The sequence below is a fragment of the Prunus dulcis genome, chromosome 1 (genome assembly GCF_902201215.1).
Source record: "Prunus dulcis chromosome 1, ALMONDv2, whole genome shotgun sequence".
Lineage (NCBI taxonomy): Eukaryota > Viridiplantae > Streptophyta > Magnoliopsida > Rosales > Rosaceae > Prunus > Prunus dulcis.
The window spans coordinates 560059-582411 of NC_047650.1; the positions used below are offsets into that span (position 1 = coordinate 560059).

At 36.6% G+C, this 22353-nt stretch overlaps 3 protein-coding genes across 4 annotated transcripts; 2 read left to right on the forward strand and 1 right to left on the reverse strand.

Annotated features, from left to right (window-relative positions):
• Positions 1 to 1734: 1734 nt before the first annotated feature.
• On the forward strand, positions 1735 to 5279 carry LOC117616086 (cyclin-dependent kinase inhibitor 5). Its single transcript, XM_034345292.1, has 3 exons — positions 1735 to 2383; positions 4408 to 4611; positions 4743 to 5279. The coding sequence occupies exons 1-3, from the start codon at positions 1914 to 1916 to the stop codon at positions 4810 to 4812; spliced, it is 744 nt and encodes a 247-aa protein (XP_034201183.1). The 5' UTR covers positions 1735 to 1913; the 3' UTR covers positions 4813 to 5279.
• A 3445-nt stretch (positions 5280 to 8724) lies between these two features.
• On the reverse strand, positions 8725 to 12316 carry LOC117637534 (cytochrome b5). Its single transcript, XM_034372448.1, has 3 exons — positions 11966 to 12316; positions 9850 to 9916; positions 8725 to 9085 (listed from the first exon to the last, which is right to left on the reverse strand). Exons 1-3 carry the CDS (start codon positions 12050 to 12052, stop codon positions 8835 to 8837), a joined length of 405 nt encoding a protein of 134 aa, XP_034228339.1. The 5' UTR covers positions 12053 to 12316; the 3' UTR covers positions 8725 to 8834.
• A 3167-nt stretch (positions 12317 to 15483) lies between these two features.
• Positions 15484 to 22256, forward strand: LOC117628733 (26S proteasome non-ATPase regulatory subunit 1 homolog A). 2 transcript variants are annotated; one of them, XM_034361247.1, is made up of 13 exons: positions 15484 to 15913; positions 16756 to 16825; positions 17163 to 17268; positions 17563 to 17674; positions 17748 to 17916; positions 18605 to 19158; positions 19268 to 19403; positions 19514 to 19762; positions 19865 to 20085; positions 20221 to 20479; positions 20616 to 20848; positions 20961 to 21477; positions 21744 to 22256. In XM_034361247.1, the coding sequence occupies exons 1-13, from the start codon at positions 15771 to 15773 to the stop codon at positions 22065 to 22067; spliced, it is 3093 nt and encodes a 1030-aa protein (XP_034217138.1). In that variant the 5' UTR covers positions 15484 to 15770; the 3' UTR covers positions 22068 to 22256. The 2 variants fall into 2 exon arrangements, with proteins under 2 accessions (XP_034217138.1, XP_034217146.1); XM_034361255.1 differs by lacking the exon at positions 17163 to 17268 and having other exon boundaries at positions 15899 to 15913.
• Positions 22257 to 22353: the final 97 nt, after the last annotated feature.

Sequence of the window (22353 nt, forward strand, 5' to 3'; positions counted from 1 at the left end):
TACGAGAAGAACTTACATAGATCGTGAATGCCACTATAACATAATTCCAAATCAATTAGGTAGTAACATTTGTGATTGGGTGGAGATATCGCCACAATAACATTCTCGGTGTAAGTAAGTTTCTTCTCCCTAAACACAAATGTTGTCATCCTTTGCTCCTTTATTGTCAGCCCTGCCTTGCTACGTACCGTCTCTATGCAACTCATCATCTAATCTAATTTATATATGGCTTTTAGTGTCCTGCACCATGCATGTGGCAGAAAATTCTAGTACACATAAGCTCAAGAGAAACATAAACTTCTTGAAAAGTACTACGTCAGTATGAAAGGCAGAAGAGGAAATACAAAGGAGAATGCTCCTTTTGTCTTGAAGATCAAGGCCAACATTTGTTTGTTTTCTTCTATTCATAACAAGATAAAAGTAGTAACTATATCCTACATTTAGCCGTGCACTGGCCGGATCCTTGGATTAATTTTAATTTGTCTATCAGTTAAAAGTGGTTCTAATCGTTATATATATATATATATATTGTTTATGCTTCTTACTATGTAATGTATGATTGTTGTGAATAAATATTAGCTCTTATTATATTTCTCCTCTTACATACCATGTTAAATCTTTATGGAAATAGAATAAAGTTCCTTAAAGATCTTAAGTTTTAAACTTATATCTCTTAATCAACTTATAGATGATGTTCAAAGCTTGTTGCAACAAATTCTTAGTTTTTTATTCCCGCCGAGAAGTCAATGGTGTTGCACACCAACAACGACTAGTTACTAGCTAGATTTGATTTAGGAAAAGAGGACTCTTTTATGTGGTTTGACTTTGAAGTGCCCCATACAATCGAGGTTCTTCTAGTATTCAATAAACCTTCCCTCATACAATCGAGGTTTTATCAAACAAATCTCTGAACCAACTTGTTATAGTAATTGAATAAATGCTACTACTTATCTCTCACAGGAGTGAGCCACTTAAAATTATTTGATCACTCGAATTAGGAAAACTAGGACAGAAGTAGATGTAGTTTAATTAGAAACGAAAAGCCTAGTTTGAAAATAAATAATAATTACTATCTTTTACAAATTAATTTGAATTGTATATGATGTTTTTAATGTATGTAAGCTATATAAGTATTGGACCCAGTATTTAGAAGAATCAATGTTAGAATATCAAAGTAAAGCTCAAGGTCAAGGGCAGAATCAGAGTTCTTCTAATTGTTGTTTTCAGAGTGATTCTCTCTACCCTCATTGGTTTTGGTTCATAAAGTCACAAATTTAAACAACTCTTCCAAATACATCTAAGCCATCATACTTATTTTAATGCCCAATCATTAATTAATCACCAACACCTTCCAAAAATACTAATAATAAATTAATAAACTAATCTAAACAATAAATACCTTGCAAATAACTAATAATTCTCCCATTCCATATAAAAATAAATAAAAATAAAATCTCTCACTGATAATATCCAAAATGCTTTTTTTTTTTGGGTAAGCAAAATGCATTGTTTCCCTTTGGGTTTTGTTTTTCTAAAAAAAAATAATTTTGAAGTAGCATTAGAGATTGGAGAGAAAATGAAATTGAGAAAGAGAGAGAGAGAAAATGAAATTCTCCAAATATTTTCCAACCCTACCCCCCCCCCATATTTCTTTCCCTTTCGTTCTTCTTTCCTGTCGACTAGGCAAGGCAGGCTCTTAGGCTGCCACTTACTACAAAATTACAAATACCCTTTCACTCTCCCTTTCTTCTCCTCCTTTCCAATTTTCCCCATTTTCCATTCTCTCTCTCTCTCTCTCTCTCTCTCTCTCTCTCAATGAGTTGAGACTGGCGAGAGTTTTAACAGACAAATACCAACTACTAGAGAATAGAGAGATTACACAGAACAGAGGAAAAAAATAAGAAGAGCAAGAAATGGGCAAGTACATGAGGAAGTCCAAGTCCGCAGGGGAAATGGCAGTCATGGAGGTTTCACACCCACACCCACACCCACAGTCACAAGCCTCTCTCGGAGTTTGCACCCGAGCCAAAACCCTAGCTCTCCAGAGGTCATCGGCTTCACCTGTCACCTCCGGCTCCTATCTCCAGCTCCGGAGCCGCCGCCTCGAGAAGCCTCCGATTCTCCTGCCCAAACGGCTCGAGCCCAAGAGGCAGAAACCCAAGGCTAGTTCTAATTCTAGGGCGACTTCGAGGCTTGGAGTCCATGGTTCGGTGGCCAAGGCTCAGGGCCAGAAGGCTGAGGAGGCTGACGAAATGGCGCCGAAAGAGAAAGAGGGTCAAGAAAAGAATGAGCACAATAACACCAACAACAAAGAAAATGGCGATTTGGGTGTCGAAGAAGCTTCCTTTGGAGAGAATGTGCTCGAGCTTGAAGGTAGAGAGAGGTGGGTTTTCTGGGTTTTCTTTTATTTTAATTTTGTGTGCAACCTCTTCGTTGGGCGTTCTCGGAGTGTTTCCGGAAAAAGAAAAAGATTTAGGTATCTGTTTGGTTTCCGAGAAAATGAAGGAAAATTGAAAGGGAGATTTTGGGTTTTGGAGAATTTTTATTCAATTGAAAATGTCTGCAACGAATTACTGTTCTTTATTTTCTTTTCGAACACTACTTTTTAGGGTTTTAAATTTTTTCAGTTGGGGAAATGATAATTGCTTGTCTTAAAGATTAATTGCTAGTTTTTCAAATTTGGGAAAAGCGGACTATACAAAAAAACAAATAAAAAATCAAGCTTTTATATTTGATTTTGCGTTTTATTTTTTTGCTTACGGCCAGAAAATCTGTGCTTTCTATTGATTGTGGAATTTTCTTTTTCCTTCAAAAGCTCCTTTTGGGATTGTTTTTATACATAATTCCTTTTCTTTTCCTTCTTTAAATCACTGTACTTTGGTTCGGGTTCTAAGAAATAGAAAAAGAAATTCATACCCACAAATTCGTGTTTATCCCAATTAGGAATCGTACAGCAGGACTTCCACAAAACTGGGCTTAATAGAATTACTTGTCCAGGTTCAGGTTATTGTTCTCTTTCAGGAAACCAAAACTAATTTCTTTTTCTTCTGTCTTCTTTGAAAAAAAAAAAAATATTTGAAACTCTTTAATATATTTTCCCCAGATGGGCAACTTTTATATTTCCTAAAATTTTCTTGAAAGAAAAGAAGAAGAAAATCTATCAATAAATTCTGAGCTTTTTATTTCATTCTGTCTCTCTCTCTCTCCGTTTTTCTTTTTGAAACCGTCTTTTTCCACTGGAAATCTTTTGGTTGTAAAACATTTCTGCTGCAAAAGGAAAAAGTTCTAGAATTTCTTTTTCTGATTTCCCTATGAGGGTAAACAAGATTTCCTTTATTCCAGCAGTGTTTTTGTCACAAAGGTGCCAGATTGTTTTCAGATATATGTGACATGTACAAACCCAGAGTTCTTTTCTTTTCCTATTTCACAGTTTTGGCTACGTCGTTCTCCTTTAATTCTTATACATGATTTGATTACTGAGTGTTTTGTCCTTCAATTTGGAGTTTCTACTTCTTTCTAACACTTAAGTTTTCATGTATATATTGATAACTTAAGTTTTTGAGTTTGGGAAACATGGATTCTCTCCCATGCTTCTGCAACAATTAATTGACTAGTATCATCTCTCTGTTTTTTGGGTGTTAAAAGTTCTAATGGCTAAGACAATTGACATAATTCTGACTCTGTACTTGGAACATAGGATTTAATCCTTTCAACCTCCGTTATTGAAAATAAATATGCCCAATGCCGCAAATCTATGCCTGCAACTTTGCATCTAGAAGACCTATGATTCTTTGTTTCATATGATAGCAATCGTTTTTAAAGTGTTATTTTTTTAATGCCAGTAAGTATGCTGGTTTTTGGTACATTGAACAGGCAATGGTCAGATACAGTTTATTGTTTGTTTACTTGTTATACAAAGGGAAACAGTATAAAAAGGTTGGAGGATATGGAAGGATTGATTTATTGGTGAGTGAAGCATTAGAAGGTTGGGGGCAGGGAGGGGAACCAGAGTGTTAGAGTCCACTAAAAAAATTTGTTAATTGAGGCATATCCAGAGTCCAACAAAAGAAAAGAAAACATGCCCAGCTAAAATAATTGGCCAAGTCCTGAATTTAGTACCATGAATGCATCCTGCACTTTGGTTACTTCATGGTCATGTCCTGAATGATTGGCCAAGTCCTGCATGATTGAGTCAGAAGATAAATGAACGGATAACAGTGTTACTTCATGGTCTGTTATTTTTCTTAATGGTGTTATTTGCAGTAAACCATACCTATAGTTAACACCATTTGAAATGCAAAGCTTGTATTTTTTTTCCCCTCAATAAATAATGTGTTGTCTTAAGTTTAGCTTGGGTTACATGTGCCTGCTTGTTATATCTAATGGGATTAATTTTCTTTATTGCAGGACCACAAGGGAGTCAACGCCTTGTAGCTTGATAAGGGATCCAGACACCATCAGAACCCCCAGTTCTACTACCAAGCCTACTAATTCAGCTGAAGCAAATCGGAGAATACAGAGCTCATCGCAGAGGCACATACCAACAGCACATGATATGGATGAGTTCTTCGCTGGTGCTGAAGGAGAGCAGCAAAGACAATTCATTGCGAAGTATGTTACTCATTACTCTTTAGTTAAAAGTTTAGGATAGACTTTATATTGCTCGTCATATATTTTGAATACAAACTTTATTTATATCCTCACAAGTTGATGTAATATTTCCATTGTGGGTTTATGTGCAGATACAACTTTGACCCTGTGAATGATAAACCGCTCCCGGGACGTTATGAATGGGAGAAAGTGGATCCTTAGAAGATATAATTAGCATTGCGTCAGGAGTTCCTTTCCTGCACATTCTTGGTTGATCTTGGGCTTAGGAAACTTAAACTAGCAGGGTTTAGTTTTTAGTAGTTGAGGTGATGGTTGTTATTTCTATTTTCCATCACCCTTCTTTTACTTGTAAAGAAGTAGGGACTGGCAAAGATGTGTAGACTAATGGTCTGTAACATAACAGATGTTATGAGTACACAACAAATACAAATCAAAGTCCTTTGTCTAACAGATCATGTAAGAGAAGAGAGGAAGGGAAAGAGGGTACGAGATGTAGGGTTAGGGTTAGATTTCAGTGAATTAGGTCAGTCTAAGTAGTACAGAAAGTTACTTAGATTGATTTTCTTTTTGTCTTGTACTCTGTATTTTCCTCCCCTTCTTTGTCTATACTTGTACTGATGCAACTTTAGGAAACTCTTGGAATAAATGACCCTTTTTCCCCCTCTTCATGTTTTTGGCTTTGCCTCTACCATCTGCTGCTATGTTCTGGCCGATTTAATTTTGTCCTTATATTGCCATGTGAGACAATGCATGATCTCTCACTAACTTTAGATGATGCTACCCGGCACTGTGATTTTGTACCTATTTTTATTTTTATTTTTCTATTTATTTATCTTTTTATCTCATAGCGTGAGCTGATAACGACTGCTGGTTTTGACGGTAATGGTAGGGTAGCTTTCATGCTTTATATTTATATTGGAAGAATCTTTTCTTCTCCATTATCATATCATATTTCAGGGATAAAACAGCTAAAAATCCAAATAAATATGATAATAGAGAAGAAAATATTCTTCCAATATAAATATAAAGTATGAAAGCTATCCTACCATTAGCGTGATAGTTCAGGGGGCCAAACGTTATTTTACCCTATTTATTTTGGATATAAAGACTAAAGTGAAGTCGTGTATAAAATAAATAATAAATAGAGACACAAGACAATTTGGGAACAGATGTGGAGATTGTGTCCAAGCACAATATCAGAATTTTTTTGAAAACTTTCAGCCCTAAGAAAGAAATTTGGTAATAGTAATGCCCTAATATTCATTAGCTCAAGAATTGGGAACTTGAGTTCTTGTTTCTTTAATCTTTCAGTCCTAAAATTTCATTCCAGAACTCCAGATACAGAGTGAGTTAAAAGCCATTAACAACAATTGCATAAACAGCAGAATGAAGAAAGGAAAATCCAAATTTCTATGAGGCAGCGTTGCTGAATTTTCACATTCTGATACTTTCTTCTTCATGATTTTCATGAAGTTGGAGATTTCATCATAAAGCAGGAGGCATCCAGAACTTTATTAGAGGTTCAGATGGAATATTAAGCAATGGTGGTTAGAGTGGAAGTTGGTATTGCATGCTTCCAATGGTTGGCATTGGATGAAGGCTGAAGCTGAGGAATCTTCAATTTCCAATGAAGGTTTTCTAGTTTTCACATCTTTTAGGACAATTAATTATTACTCAAGTATTCAAGTGTGCACTCATTGCTTTGCTTGTCAATCCAAGACCAACACAAAGAAACTGTCCCCCACATGCACCACCATGCCATTTTGCTGTCATTTGTGAAAATCCAAAACTTGAATGACTATTTTCATTTCGCGCTTGTGAGAATAAAAGGGAATGATATTTTTCAAAGTTAAAAGTCATGGTTTATTCAATGACAATTGAATTTTGATCCAAAAGTTGAAAGATGATAATCTAATTGGTAAGTGTTTGAATAGTATTAAACCGAACAAATCGTATTTTTCATCGTTGTTTCACATATCATGTAATAGTTGTAAATAATAGTGGTAGAACAATCATTTTTAACTGAATTATTCTGTTATTCATCATTATTTTTATGTAATAACGATAAATGTCTGTGTGTATATAATAATATAATAAGAGTAACAATTGAAAATATTGAAATTGAGCATAAGTATTGAGTCCAAAATCCCAATATTCTTGTGAGACACTAGGGTTATCTTTTTTAGTAGAGTAGGTGATTTTAAATGTTTATAGTAGTGACGGTGGAGGGTGGAGGTGGAGGTGGAGGTGGAGGTGGAGCCTGGTGTCGGTTTGAAGTTTGAAGAAGCAGGAGGAGACAGGTTGACTGTTTGGTACATTGTGTGTTTTGGAGCCTGAGAAGTCAATGTTTGGTTTTGGACATTTGTGCATAACTATTAACTGTAAACTGTAAGCAGTCATCAACACAGGTGGTGTCCTTTGGGCCCCTTTAAGCATCTCAAGGTTGCTTTGACGGTGTCTGCCATTTGCAAAAACTGGATGCCCGATCCAGTAAATAAATAGTACCTTTGCTTTGCACTAATTATTTATTATGGCATCCATCATAGCTAGCTCTCTCTCTCTCTCTCTCTCTCTCTTGATAGCTTGCTCTTGAACGATATAAAAACATAGGCCCCATTGGACATTAGAGGAGGGCAAGAATTCTTTGATCTACAATCAACAGTGTGTTTGAATTGATTATTATATGACGCCAAGTCAAATAGAAAATTCAGTGGAAATTTTGGTAATTGCTCCCCCGTGATGATGCCTAATCTTTAATAAGTTCAAGCACCATGTTTGTGTTTGTTAAAAGTTGTGTGAATATAGTTTCACACATCTTTTTTTTTTAAAAAAATAAATTTTGAAAGAGACTATTTCACATATCGTTTAAGCATTAAGTTTGAGACAACATCAATGTATTTATAGAGTCAACCTCCGACTGTTCTGCAATACTCACGTTAATTACTCTGGTATTCTATCATTATGTTTGTTGTCACACCTCTACCTACCAAAGCCTCATTTACCTTGAGGACAAGGTGGATCCATGTTGGTGCAGTGATGCAGTGATGCAGCTTCGCAGGACTAGAAGAAGGACAGAGAAAAAAGAAAGGTTTAACAAAGTGGAGAAATAAATGCAAATGCTTCCAGAATGAGAATGTTGCGTCTTCAATATTAATCTAATAAAAGGAATAATGAGCCAGCCAGCAAGTTAGGCCAGGGATAAACTTTAGCATATTCTTTTCAAATTCAAAAAGATACACAATTTTTTGGTTGATTTTGACATATGGGCCTTGCAGAAAATAAAATTTGGGTTGAGTTGTGGGGATGGCTTCGGGCAATACTCGACCATACTAATGGGGCCCCATTTAGAGAAGGAGTGAAGATCGGAATGACAAATTTGACCCACCCTACACCATGATATTGCTATTATAACTCGAGTTAATAATCTCAAGTCAACAGATTTTCATTCAAGACCACATGCAATGCAAACAAGGTAACATATCACCAAAGTCTTAACCATACTATCTCACAACATATCATATCTTATAAGACTTCAGTTGGATGGAGGGATTCAACATTATGGACTTATTACATGACATTATAACGTACACTTGTTTATTTAGACGAGTACAATTTATGTATGTCAAGATTTGGAGAAAAAGAAGAAGAGAAAATACATAGATTTGCTTTCAATTATACTACATCTAGTTATTTCAACAGAAAAGTAATGTAAACCCAAAATTTCAAGCATTTGTTAGGGAAAACATGTGTTTTCTATGATCAATTTAGGCACCTTTTTTGGGTTTGTATCAAAACTTACAATATTGATAAGATAGCTGATTTTTTGAGCTGCTTTGTTTGACTTTTCTAAATGTCCATTTTACCCCTCCATCAAAACAGAGCATAACTTCTTTTTGATAAAAACTAGGTATACAAAGGTAAATCAAATTCATAAGGAAGGAACAAAATCCAACTGCACGGATTTAATCTAGAAATAAAAAATAAAAAAGAAGAAAATATGTATGTTCTAACTAAAAAGTGATGCATTGAGGCTTTAAGTTATTTAAATTTGAGAGACGAAGGGGCAAGCACAAAAAATCAGTAAACATCATCCAAATGCAAGGACAACAAAGAAAGACGAGAAAGGGAAGTCTTGGATTTTCCAAACCAACCGAGTAGTAATCGTTTATCACAATATTATACGACTAACAATCATGTGTCACAATAACATAACATAGAACAACTTAAGTTGACTTGGTGTAAAGGCGGATGCCAAAAGCCAAACCCAAGATTGCAATGGGAACAAGGAACTGCAGAAGTTTGACGATAAATTCAGAAGTCTTGTCCTGATTGTAATGAGGCTGCTTCGGAGGAGTATATGTGGTACTGCTGGGGATAGTAGAGGCATCGATGTCTCCGATGTACATGTCCTTCAACATGTCTCTGGCATTATCACTATGACCCACGTCCTCAAAATCATCAGTTGCATCCTTCCCTGGAAAAGTACATGGCAAGTCAAGTTCTGTCTTGTACACAAAGAAACTTATGAAGAGACAATTAACAACATATCTTCAAGCCAATGATCATGTTGTTGGTACAGACAAGTCAACATGATCTACAACATGTGGGATTTGCTTCTCAACCGTTGGATAAACTACGGACGACTGAAAAGTGGATCAAATACATCCCAATCATTCACATTAATCAAACTATTTAAAACTAGGTCCTCATCTAAGGGCTTTATATGAGAATAAATTATATACATGCAAAATATTGTGTATCTAGTACAGAGCCCTCCTATTGAGGGATCCCTCAATGAACTTATTAAGGGACACGTACACACTGAATTCGACCCCTCAAAGTGGTTTGACGATCAAACAGTCCATTGTTTCAAGTCTCCATTCAAGTATCTTCTTTGTGAGAAAACTATTTAATCATTTGATTATCATCCTTCAGCATTAATTGACACACCAAGTTCAAACTAATTTGATAGCAATCAGATGTCTGAATGGTTCTAATTGGGGCAATGTCTTCAAGGAATTGAAAAAAGACTTAAAAAGATGGACAGTTCATATTGTTAAACCACATTGCATAGTGGGGCATAAAATGTGTCCCTTAAATAAGCTTACCAAAGGTTCAATTAGGTAGGATTATATGAGTGAATCCATAACTCAAATGTTTACTGAAACTGTATATTTCTTGCCAAATCATGATAGATTTAAAACTTGATTCTTAAAGATATTTCAGTTAACTTCACACCTGTTGCAGACAACAAAACATCATCACCACCTGGATGGTCCTCCAAAAACTTGGTCACGTCATAAACCTGATAAAAAATAAATAAATAGATGATATAATTGAGGGGAAAAAGCAAGCAAGATAACTGTTTTTTGCTAGATATAAGAAGACACTACCCAACAACTTTACGGTCTAGATACTAGTTTAGCAACTGTCAATAATTCAAGTACGCCCCTAGTTCCTAGCAATGCACCTTTAAACAGAAGAGCATATGATACGATAATATTGTCTTAGATGTGGAAACAAATGTGGTTCTATACTAAACATAGTTTGACGATACCGTGATTTTGTCGATGACAGGAAGCAAAATATTTCTAAGGAATCTTCATAACATTCAGAACAAATTAACTTCTACAACAAATAATTGGAAAGAAGATAATGAACATTAGTTATACAACAAATATGGGGGATAATTTTGGCACTTCAAAACTCACCTCCCTCACTGTATCACTCACATATGAGGAGTGCATTAGGTAATTTAAAGATGATTTTGGAGTGCCAAAACATGACCTTAAAATATAGATAGACATCTGTTAAATTCTTTTATAAAAAATTCCACAAAACATTAGAGTGCTATCTGGACTACATTTTACAAAGTTAATGAGTCTGGCACCCCAAGACCACAATTAATAGGACGGTAATAAAAATTTTAAAATTAAATTTTTTTCCATTTAAATCAAGCAACAGAAGATTTATAAAAGATCGGTATAATTTTTTAATGGGACGATCTGAAAAACTATGATTATAGTGCTCTATTGATTTGGTAAACTCTTTAGTGAGTCCAGTACTATGAAGTGAATCTCATCACCTAATCTAATTGGATGGTCCAAAAAACTAAGGTCACAGTGCTCTACTGATTTGACTCTCTTTGGTGAGAAATACAGGGAATCTTATCATTTAAAGTAATCCTGGCCTGGAAGAGAATCTAATCTCCTAGCGTGGGCAAAGTGCAACACATCCAATTAAAGCATTTCAAAACATATACTTAAAGAGTTCAAGAAGTGGGGGTCAACATTTCTAGCCAAATCATAAAGCTTTGGAAGACAGAACAAGATTACCAAATAAACTACTAAAATGACAGTACAGACATAGATATTACTAATGGAGTAAACTATAAGGACATAAGAGGAACACAAAAGTATTCTAAAAATCTGCAATTCACACCATAGAAACTAAACACTGTCAAGACACAAATTATGAATACTAAAGCTAAGTTTGAAGTTCAATCCAACCAATACATATTGCAACGTTAAATCACATCAAGCATACTTCAGGCTGTTATCACAATTGTTCAAGGCCTCATGAACATTTTAGAATACGTTACCTCTAATGAATATGGTTAGCACTTAACAGAAGGGTTTAATAAACAAACCTCCCTGAGATTATGAGAATTGCGGAAACTTCTTTTCTTTACACAAATTACACCAATCTCCTATCTCTTGATAAGTTTTAAAAATGATTTTTGATCTCATTTCATATTCTTCCGTACTTCCTATATCTCTTAAATGAGTAAATAAGCTCAAAATTTTTACCATACATACACATCAGTCTTCTTAAATACAATTACCATGTTGAAAAGTAAACTTTAAACATAGAAATTAGTAAAATCCATCTTAGAAACAGCAAATCCAGTACTAACAACTACTCTAAAACTTATTATGATAAGGGAGTTTCTATAGTTTCTGAAATAGAAGTGAGGCTCAGGAGAGGTTGCTGTACAGCAAATTATGAGTATGAACATCAACATGTATAACAACAGAATCACCGGGTTGGTTCCCTAAAAAGAAAACCAAAAACCTTTAGCAGCAAAAAATCAAAAGAAAACAAGATCCATAATGTCACAAGGAAACTAATTATCTATTTTGATCATATGCATGACTAAACTCGCATGCAAAGGATTCAAATTCCCATCCTCATTTCCTTTATAAATGAAAGCCTTCCAATTTACTTGGGTCAATACTCCTCAGAGAAAAAAAAAATTACTGGGGTCAATAAATATAAAGACAGAGAATATAATCCAAGAAGCAAGATAATCAAAGCTTCATATCATATGGTAAAAAATGGGAAAAGAGAGAACCTTGCCATTGATGATCAGCCAACAGTCCTTGGGGGTGTTGTGCTCAGAGACTTGAGCCAAAGTGAAGAACTTTCCATCAACACCCATTTGCTTTTCTTGGTATCTCCGCTGTGTACTTGGGCAAAAGAAACTACTGGGTGAAAATTGATGAAGTTGGTATGCTTAAAAACAAATGCAGATCGGTTAACGATGCGGGCTACCAGTCCAAGAGACAATACAGACGGTAAATAGTGAGAGAGAGAGGGAGAGAGAGATGATATCAAGGGAACGGGTTAGGTTATTTGAATGAAATAGAGTTTGGTAGGTGGATTTAGGCCGGCCTTTGGTAGGCTACTTGTTCAAGGTTTAAGAGTGTATAGGTTTGGTTGGTATTGAAAGTAAACGGGTGATTTTAAGGGTTTGGTCGTTTTTGTCTATTTTCCTAGGCATGGGCACGGTTCAGGTCGGGTCGACTTTTGGCCTGATTTAAAGACCGAACCGGAAAAGACAATGGCTCTTGAGTTAATTTGAGTGGATAATAAAATCTGAAGTTGGGCCGACCTGATTGAATTCGGTTTGGTTTTGAAAGTTTGGTCAATTTGAGCTTGAGTTCAATATCAATTTTTTTAGCTCAATATCAAGTGTTTTTCTTCCAAAAGCTGATTATTGGTTTATTTTTGGGCTAACATTATTTTACACCCTCAAAGTTTGGAGTCATTCTCAAAATGGGTCATGAGATTTTAATTTGTCTATTTACGCCTTAACATTTTAAAATTCGATCAATTTACATATTATGTAAGTTTGACCGTTTGGTCTTCTATTAAATGATGATGTGGCAAATGTGGGGTTCACTTTTTTAGTTTAGGTGTAATTAACAAAATTTAAATATTTAAATATATATATATATATATATAAAAACCTATGTCCCCTTTCTCTTTCTCATTTCTCACTCCGTTGGAATCTGGCAGTCCTTTCCTCCTCCCTCATCAATTCTTTTTTTTTTTTTTTTCTCTCTTTCTCTTGGTAGCTCTATCCTCTATACCCACCCACACACCATCTTGCCCAACCACCTCTCGCACGAAAAACTTCTCAACACACCCACCATTCTCTCTCTGTACACCACTAACTCCAAGCCCAGCCACCCTTTTCTCCTTTCTCCTATTCCAATTTCTGTCTTTCTAATCCAACCAAAACAACACAAAAACAAATTCTCAAACCCAACAAAAAAACCCAGTAGCAAAAGAAGATGAAGAAGATGAATGGACTTTTCTGAAACAAAAGTAAAACAAAAAACCAACACTCTCTCATTCAAATTGACCATGAAATTGAGAGCTCCTCATCATCATCAGCATCTCTCAACCCTCTTCTTAACCATGAAAGTAAGACTGAGTAGCCACCGATTCCATCACCTCCACCGCCAAACGTCTCGAGTGTCCAACCGACCAACCTTTCTTACGTGAATTGCCATCTAGGTCGACCCCAGATCAGCCCCAATCCCCTCCGCCACTGTCAAATGTCACCGTTCCGACCCTCCTGGCATCACAGCTTCTGTAGGAATTGTCACTCTCGGCCCTTGCCTTCTTCCTCTATTGCCCCCGAGTCAATCACCAGTCTGAGTTTGAGAAACTTGTCAATGCCGAAGGACTCGGTTCCAAGAGATTTACAGACGACTCGACTCAAGAATCTCACCCTCAAGCTTCCTTTACATTGGCATAGTCGAGCCCAACCGTACATCAATGACTAGCAGCGAAGCCGTGAGAATTGGGTGATTGTGAGAAGGGCGAGGATAATTTTGAAGGCTGAGAACGGGGTGTGGCGGCTGGGTTTTATGTGTTGTGTTGGGCAAGATGGTGTGAGGGTGGATATGGAGGACGAAGCTGCCGAGAGAGAGAGAGAGAGAGAGAGAGAAATGGGATATAGTTTTTTTTTTTAATATCTGTAAAAAAAAAATTTTTTTTTTAATATTTAATTACACCTAAACTAAAAAAGTGTACCCTATGTTTACTGTCATCACTTAACTGAAGACTAAATGGTCAAACTGACATAAATTGGTCGAATTTTAAAATGTTAGGGCGTAAATTGACAAAATTAAAACCTCATGGCTCATTTCAAGAATGCTACCAAACCTTGAGAGGGTAAAATGATGTTAGCCCTTTATTTTTTTCCCAACAACCCAATATTAGTTTTTCAAACAGGCCAACTATAAAGCCCATTTCATAGTATGTATGTATTGCCCAAATCATGTAAATTCAACTATAGTTGCATTGCCATGTCAAAAAATTCAAATACATAACAATGAGTGATTGACTTGAAATAGCGCCTTCTTGGAGTGGTGTGTCCTTTGGCCAATTCTCATGCTCATTAATGGAAGTTATAAGTTATAATGAAGTCTATGTGTGGGAACCAAAAATCAAATCCCACATATTAAGGCCAAACCCGTCACAATTAAGAGCAAATGAAGACGTGGGTTAGTTGGACTTCCCTACTACTAGAGAAGTGCGAGGTAGAGGGCATAACCCAACCAACGACTCCCCACGATTATGAAATGGGGGATGAGATGTGTGAAGTCAATGAGGTGGGGCTAAATCTAAGGGCTTGAAGCGCTATAAAAGCCCAACGGAACCTCAGCCAAAAGTACGAAAAATTCAATTGAGCATTGGGAGTTCATTGCATAAGCACTGACTTGTGCGTCAAAGTTTCTTTTGCAGGTACTCCCCCTTTTTTGTGCCATTAGTTTTTTAAGAAGCGATTTGAAGTTCTTTTCAATCAAGAACATGTGGAGGCATTTTATCTTGAAATAAATCCCACTCCAACACTATGAGATTGGTTGAGTTGTCAAGGCCAGTGATGGGTTATAATGACAAGGTTCTTAATAGTCGTTCAATCCAGTGCAAAGTTATTATTGGACTGTTAAATTGAACACCCTCATTGTAATCCTTCAACACAGCCCCTCATTATAGAAGCTTCCGAATGAATATAAATGTTGGCTCCGCTCTTAGGCTGACCATGCATTTGCAAAAGGTAGCCATAACAAGGAATTAATTTATTTTATTGGAAACAAACAAACAACCATTTGTTTTAAATTTGTCTAATTCTTTTCAAGAAGATCTATGAATGAAGCATTGAAAGATAAACATTCCATATCGTTGAAATAAAATTTGTAAGGTACTCTATAAGGTGTCTCTAAGACAGAAGAAGAGTGTTGTATGAAATGTATTTAAGTTCAAGTCCAATATGAATTTATATTTCTTTTAAAGAAGAAGTACGAATTTTATTGCTTACTTTATTTTCTTATACAATTTTTATTTCATACATGTTTTATGTTAAATTCAACCCATTCAATCTATTTATAATTGGGATTGGACTTGCATACCTATTGTATTGAGTTGAATTCAAATACGGAAAATCCAACTATTCTTGAATTGGATTAGGTTAGGATGCTCAAAAATAGGTTTGGAAATTGGATTGACACCCTCCTCCCATTGAATTTTTATTTTTATTTTTAAAAGTTATAAAATATGAAAATTGTTTGGAATCCTCCTGGTACAACCGTCCACTCCTCCACCTTTTTAATTTGTATTTATATTTTTAATTTTTTTTTGACTTGTTGGGTAAGTATGCTCTAAAGAACACAAAACCAGAGCAGTAGCGCATTCTACCATCACTGCTACTACTCTCTTTCTGTCTTGTCTTTTTTTACTATTATAATATTATTCTACTGGTGCTCCTAGGGTTTCGAATCCACCTCTCCCAAATCGGAATCCCAATTCTCCTGAACCCAATTCGAACCCTAGGGCTCGTGTAATCGGTCCCTGTTCGTACAGCTATGGCGACCTTGGTGAGCTCGGCCGGTGGGCTATTAGCCATGCTCAACGAGACCCATCCTTTGCTCAAGCTCCACGCTTTATCCAACCTCAACAAATTGGTTGACGGCTTTTGGCCCGAGATCTCCACCAGCGTACCCATCATGTACTTTCTCTCACTCGCTCGCGGGCTCGCTCTCTCTTTTTTTCTTTTTCTTTTTAATTTTCTGTTGCACTTTCGGGATTAGGGTTTGCATTTGGTTGTTCTTCATCTTTGCGATAGGCGAGAAACTTCGGGAAACAATTTTTGAAACTCAAGTCGAAATTTGAGGAAGATTTAAGACCAACTAAGCTAATTGCTTGTGCTAGTTTTCTTAAAGAATTGTTTTTGCGTATTTTGGAGAATTCAACTATCAAATGTGTGAGATTGTACATTTTTGTTGTTGAAATTTATGTACTTTGGATACTTCTTGTTTCTTTGTTCTCATTGAAAGATGGTTTATTATTTTGGTCAGTTAAGAGAATTAGGCGTTTTTCTGAGAAGAGATTCTGTTGGAGATTTGTGAATGTTTTCTGGGCGGTGATGGAAGTGATTGGTGTCTAGGTTGTAGTGATTGGTATAATGCAATAAGAAAGAAAATATTGGAGTTCCGTATATTTTTACAGGGTTTGCAAATATTGTATTTCATTAGTAGAGATGAGACATACGATGCAGATGGGGTCTTGGTATTTGTAAACCCTGATAATACAAACTTAGGAGAAATGCAAGTTTTGCTGTTTTTTTCCTTCCAAACATTGACTGTCAAAGTACCTGGGCTATGCTTATGCCCTGTCAACGTTTGGTTCTGCTTCTTGTCAATAAATTGGTTATGCTAGAGTGCTTCTATAACCTTAGTAATGCTGACTTTCAAATTAAGTGATTTTGCATATATTTTGAAGAAACCAAAATATTTTTAGCTTAAATTTTGTGTTTATTAATTTTCTTTTCTAAATTGTTTTGTTGCTCAGTGAAAGTTTATATGAAGATGAAGAGTTTGATCAGCATCAAAGGCAACTGGCCGCTTTGCTTGTGTCAAAGGTAAAATCACTGCTCTGGTGCCTTCTCTTTTTTATATTTTCTTTTTGTTTCAAACTATTGTGTTACAAACAAGATTCGTTATTACACTCTGAATTTACTTGCATCCAAAGTGGTTTTATGATCGATCAATATCAATTTGGTTGCAAATAAATAATTAGAAATATTAGAAAACTAGCAATGCAAAATACTTTCATTCAAATTTGGCAGGTAGGGTTTGAGGACTTTGTCTCTCTTCATCATTTGTGGAAATAAATTCCTTTGTTTTTTTTCTTTTGAATATGTAGAGTTTGCTACTTCTGTGTTTTTTTTACATGACTTGTGTTCTTTCTCACCCCAGGTTTTCTATTATTTGGGTGAACTTAATGATTCACTTTCCTATGCCCTTGGAGCTGGTTCCTTATTTGATGTGTCAGAGGATTCTTATTATGTTCATACTCTTCTTGGTAAGAATGTTCTTCTTTACTTGTACAAAAGATAGAGTGTAATCACTCTTAGGCGTTAAAGCTTACAGTTTTACTTCTCATAGCTATGACCGTGAGAAGTTGGGATGTACATCAATGGAAGAAACTATGAAAGGGGGATATGCAAACTTAATAATCAACTCTGTTTTATTAACAATGATACCATCATTTTTTTAATTTGATATTGTTAGAAGTGGACTAGATATATGAAATTTTGGGAAGGTTTAACCGGACTGTACTCACATGACATTTCTGGTTGTTTGCTCCTCTTCTCAGCTAAAGCCATAGATGAATATGCCAGTCTTAAGTCTAAGGCAGCAGAATCAAATGTTGAAGCAGCAAATGTGGATCCTAGGTTGGAGGCAATTGTGGAGAGAATGCTGAATAAGTATGCAGGCCTCTAATGTTTTTGTATGCAGTACATAAGTACCTCCAGTTCTCTTACTATTTTTTATCTTTAGGTGTATCATGGATGGAAGATACCAACAAGCTATGGGGATTGCAATTGAATGTCGAAGATTGGATAAACTTGAGGAGGCAATCACAAAAAGTGATAACGTTCAAGGAACTTTGTCATATTGCATTAATGTCTCGCATTCCTTTGTTAATCTTAGGGAATATAGACATGAGGTAAGACTTTGCTCTTTCTTTTGCGAACATATTATTGTTAATATAATGTTTCTGTTTTTGCATTGTTTGTAGCCATGATACTCTCTATAAATATGCAGTGATACAGAAAAAAGTAAAGGCATTTTCTTTGTTGGTTGCTTCTGTAGAAGTATGATGGTGCAATACAGTACATAGCTTCAATATGTTTTTATACTTTCACAACGTAATTTAGGTTTCTCTTTCATAGCAATTTAATGTTTGATTGCATAGAATTATTAGAGGCTGTGGAGTTAATAGGAAGGTGTTCTGATTTGTTGCCTCACACAGATTAAGTTGGCTTTAATATTGGATAACACTGTTATAAACTTTAGAGGTGCTCTCCTGTTGTTTCTTCTTATATATGTTTTTCTGGTTACTTTCTATATGATAAATCTTGATGTTAAACTAAGAAGGGCATACAATAAGTTTGGAACTAAGACCAAAAACAATCAGACAATGTGATTGGAAAATGTTATACGTAGTCCATGTGGCTGTCCCTTTTGTGTCTCCTTTTCTTGCATCATGTTTCTGGAAACATCATGTTTTGTAATTTCTCACATTCTATTAATGCTTTTTGTTTATGTTGTTTGATTAAATCAAGTCATGCGTTGTGCAAATATTCTTTATTGAGGAGATTGACAGCATTTGTCCTTGTCTGGTTTTTGTACAGGTGCTTCGTCTTCTTGTCAAAGTGTATCAAAAGCTGCCATCTCCAGATTACTTGAGCATTTGTCAGTGTCTCATGTTTTTGGATGAACCAGAAGGTGTAGCAAGCATATTGGAAAATCTTCTGCGCTCTGAAAACAAGGATAATGCACTTTTGGCATTTCAAATAGCCTTTGATCTAATAGAGAATGAGCACCAAGCTTTTCTCTTAAATGTTAGAAATCGCCTTTCACCTCCCAAGATTCAACCTTCAGAATCTGCTCAGCCGGAATCTGCACAGCCAGAATCTGCACAACCACAATCTAGTGAAGCTGCTCAAAGTGAAAGTAATGCTGCTCAAGGTGAAAGTAATGCTGCTCAAAGTGAAAGTAATGCTGCTCAAAATGAAAGTTCTGCGGAGGATGTTCAAATGACAGATGGAAGTTCTACTTCAAATGCAACCGTGCATGAAGATCCTAAAGAAGTGATCTATTCTGAGAGGCTGACGAAAATTAAAGGAATTTTGTCTGGAGAGACATCAATACAGTTAACTTTACAATTTTTGTACAGTCATAATAAGTGAGGCTGCTAAATTCTTCCCATATATTTTATTTCATTAACTTATAAATTTCTTCTGGAAATCATTGGTTGAGAAGTGTTTTGACTGTTTTCTGTTAATTGCATATAGGTCTGATCTTCTTATTCTGAAGACAATAAAGCAGTCTGTTGAGATGAGAAATAGTGTATGCCACAGTGCTACTATTTATGCTAATGCAATTATGCATGCTGGAACAACTGTTGACACGTTTCTGAGGGAGAATCTGGTGAAGCAGATATCTTACTATTTCCTTTTGCACCTTTTGCACCTTTTGCAATGTTATATTCTATTTTCTTTGCTAAGAATATTGACCACTTCAGTTCTTTAAATTCTCAGGATTGGTTAAGTAGAGCCACAAATTGGGCTAAATTCAGTGCCACAGCAGGGCTAGGTGTTATTCACAGAGGCCACCTGCAGCAGGGAAGATCTCTGATGGCACCTTACTTGCCTCAGGGTGGGGCAGGTGGTGGTGGAAGTCCATACTCAGAAGGTGGTGCCCTGTATGCTCTGGGTCTCATTCATGCCAACCATGGCGAGGGCATCAAACAATTCCTTCGTGATAGCCTACGCAGTACTAATGTGGAGGTGTGCACTACATATATATATATATATATATATATTAGTGATTGCGTCTTTTTGTGCACATTAGTTTATCGCCAAAATTTTCTAATGGGACCTTTGATGCAGGTTATTCAACATGGTGCATGCTTAGGTCTTGGCTTGTCAGCTTTAGGAACTGCTGATGAAGAGATCTACGATGACTGTAAAAGTGTGCTCTACACTGACAGTGCTGTTGCTGGCGAAGCTGCTGGGATTAGTATGGGTTTGCTCATGGTTGGAACTGCAAGTGAGAAGGCTAGTGAGATGCTTGCTTATGCACATGAGACACAACATGAAAAGATCATCAGGTATGGATAGCTGCGTGACCTAGTTTGTACTTGGATTTCTTTTGGTAAAAAAATTCATTTATTGAGAAAAGTGATCTGTGGGAGGAATGGCACATTTTGGCTATGGTCTTTGCTAACTGTGTATTCTGTGTACAGAGGGTTAGCATTGGGGATTGCCCTGACTGTATATGGAAGAGAAGAAGAAGCAGACACTCTAATTGAGCAGATGACAAGAGACCAAGATCCTATTCTACGTTATGGTGGTATGTATGCATTGGCATTGGCCTACAGTGGGACAGCAAACAACAAGGCCATTCGCCAGCTGCTGCATTTTGCTGTATCAGATGTGAGTGATGATGTTAGGAGGACTGCTGTTCTAGCACTTGGTTTTGTCTTGTACTCCGAGCCAGAGCAGGTTGGTGTTTTCTTATTTGTGTATTTCTGTCTGATCGTCCATCTTCTGTTGTTTCCCAAAGGCTTGATACCCTTTTTATTTTTCTGTTGGTCTGATAAATACCTTATGTCTCCAAAATTGCACTGGTAAATTGCAGACGCCTCGAATTGTCTCCCTGCTATCTGAGTCTTACAATCCTCATGTTCGATATGGTGCTGCTCTTGCCGTAGGCATTTCCTGTGCTGGTACTGGCTTGAGTGAGGCCATATCTTTGTTAGAGCCTCTGACTTCAGATGTTGTTGACTTTGTGCGCCAAGGTGCCCTCATTGCAATGGCAATGGTCATGGTCCAGATTAGTGAAGCCAGTGATTCTCGTGTTGGAGCTTTCAGGTACTGTCATCATAAAATTGCAAAGTTTTCCAACTCTCTCTCTCTCTCTCTCTCTCTCTCTCTCTCTCTCTCTCTCTCTCATTTTGCAACAATTTGTGTACTAATCTTATAGGCGGCAATTGGAGAAAATAATTCTTGATAAGCATGAGGACACCATGAGCAAAATGGGAGCAATCTTGGCCTCTGGAATTCTTGATGCTGGTGGAAGGAATGTGACGATAAGACTGCTTTCTAAGACAAAACATGATAAAGTTACTGCAGTTGTTGGCCTTGCTGTTTTTAGCCAATTTTGGTACTGGTATCCCCTTATATACTTCCTAAGCTTGTCATTCTCACCAACAGCATTGATAGGACTGAACTCTGACCTGAAAGTTCCAAAGTTTGAGTTCCTGTCGCATGCAAAACCTTCGCTGTTTGAATATCCTAAACCAACCACCGTGCCAACCACTACATCGGCTGTAAAACTCCCCACTGCTGTACTTTCAACATCAGCAAAGGCCACCAAAGCTAGGGCCAAGAAAGAAGCAGATCAAAAGGCAAACGCTGAAAAGTTATCTGGGGCAGAGAGTTCATATGCACATTCTGGAAAAGGAAAATCATCTAGTGAGAAAGATGGGGATTCAATGCAGGTGAGTAGTATGGGCATAATGGGCCCATCCCACCTTTTCTTCTTCCTCTGTTCCATTTTTGCATTTAAACTTATGAGAATGATATAAGTTTAGTGTTTAAATTTTATTTTTCTTTTAAAAGATTGCTTGAGCTGCATACACAGCCATGATCCAAACTAGTAGTAACAATTGGAAGAGAGAATATGATGGGATTTATTTACTTTGCAATGCTTAGTTTATGATATCATAATTGTTCTGAATCCAACTCCCCTTCTTCCCTTTGGCAGGTTGATAGCTCAGTTGAGAAGAAATCAGAGCCAGAGCCTTCGTTTGAGATTTTGACCAACCCAGCTAGGGTGGTTCCTGCTCAGGAGCAATACATTAAATTTCTGGAAGGAAGCAGATATGAGCCCATCAAGTTAGCACCATCCGGCTTTGTTCTCTTGAGAGATCTGAAACCGACTGAACCCGAGGTGCTTTCGCTTACAGACACACCCTCTTCTACAACATCAGCTGCTGGTGGATCAGCAACAGGACAGCCAGCTTCTGCTTCAGCCATGGCAGTTGACGAGGAACCGCAGCCTCCTCAGGCGTTTGAATACACTTCGTGATTTTCAATTTAGTTATCATTTTCATTCTCTTCTGACAGTCAGAAAATCGCGCTGAGTATGCCGTGGATATTGTTGACTTGCTTGTTTTACTTACGGCGAAATTGTTAAATTTCAATTTCTTGTATACAATTTTATTTTTAAAGAGTTTCAATTCAATTGTCATCTCTGGTGATACTGGGATGTTAGATTTGAGCCCCGTCAGCAAATAATGTTTCAACAGGGGATTAATGCAACCTCTATTCCTCATAGTCATAGAATCATAGATAGCTACATTGGGTAACGTATT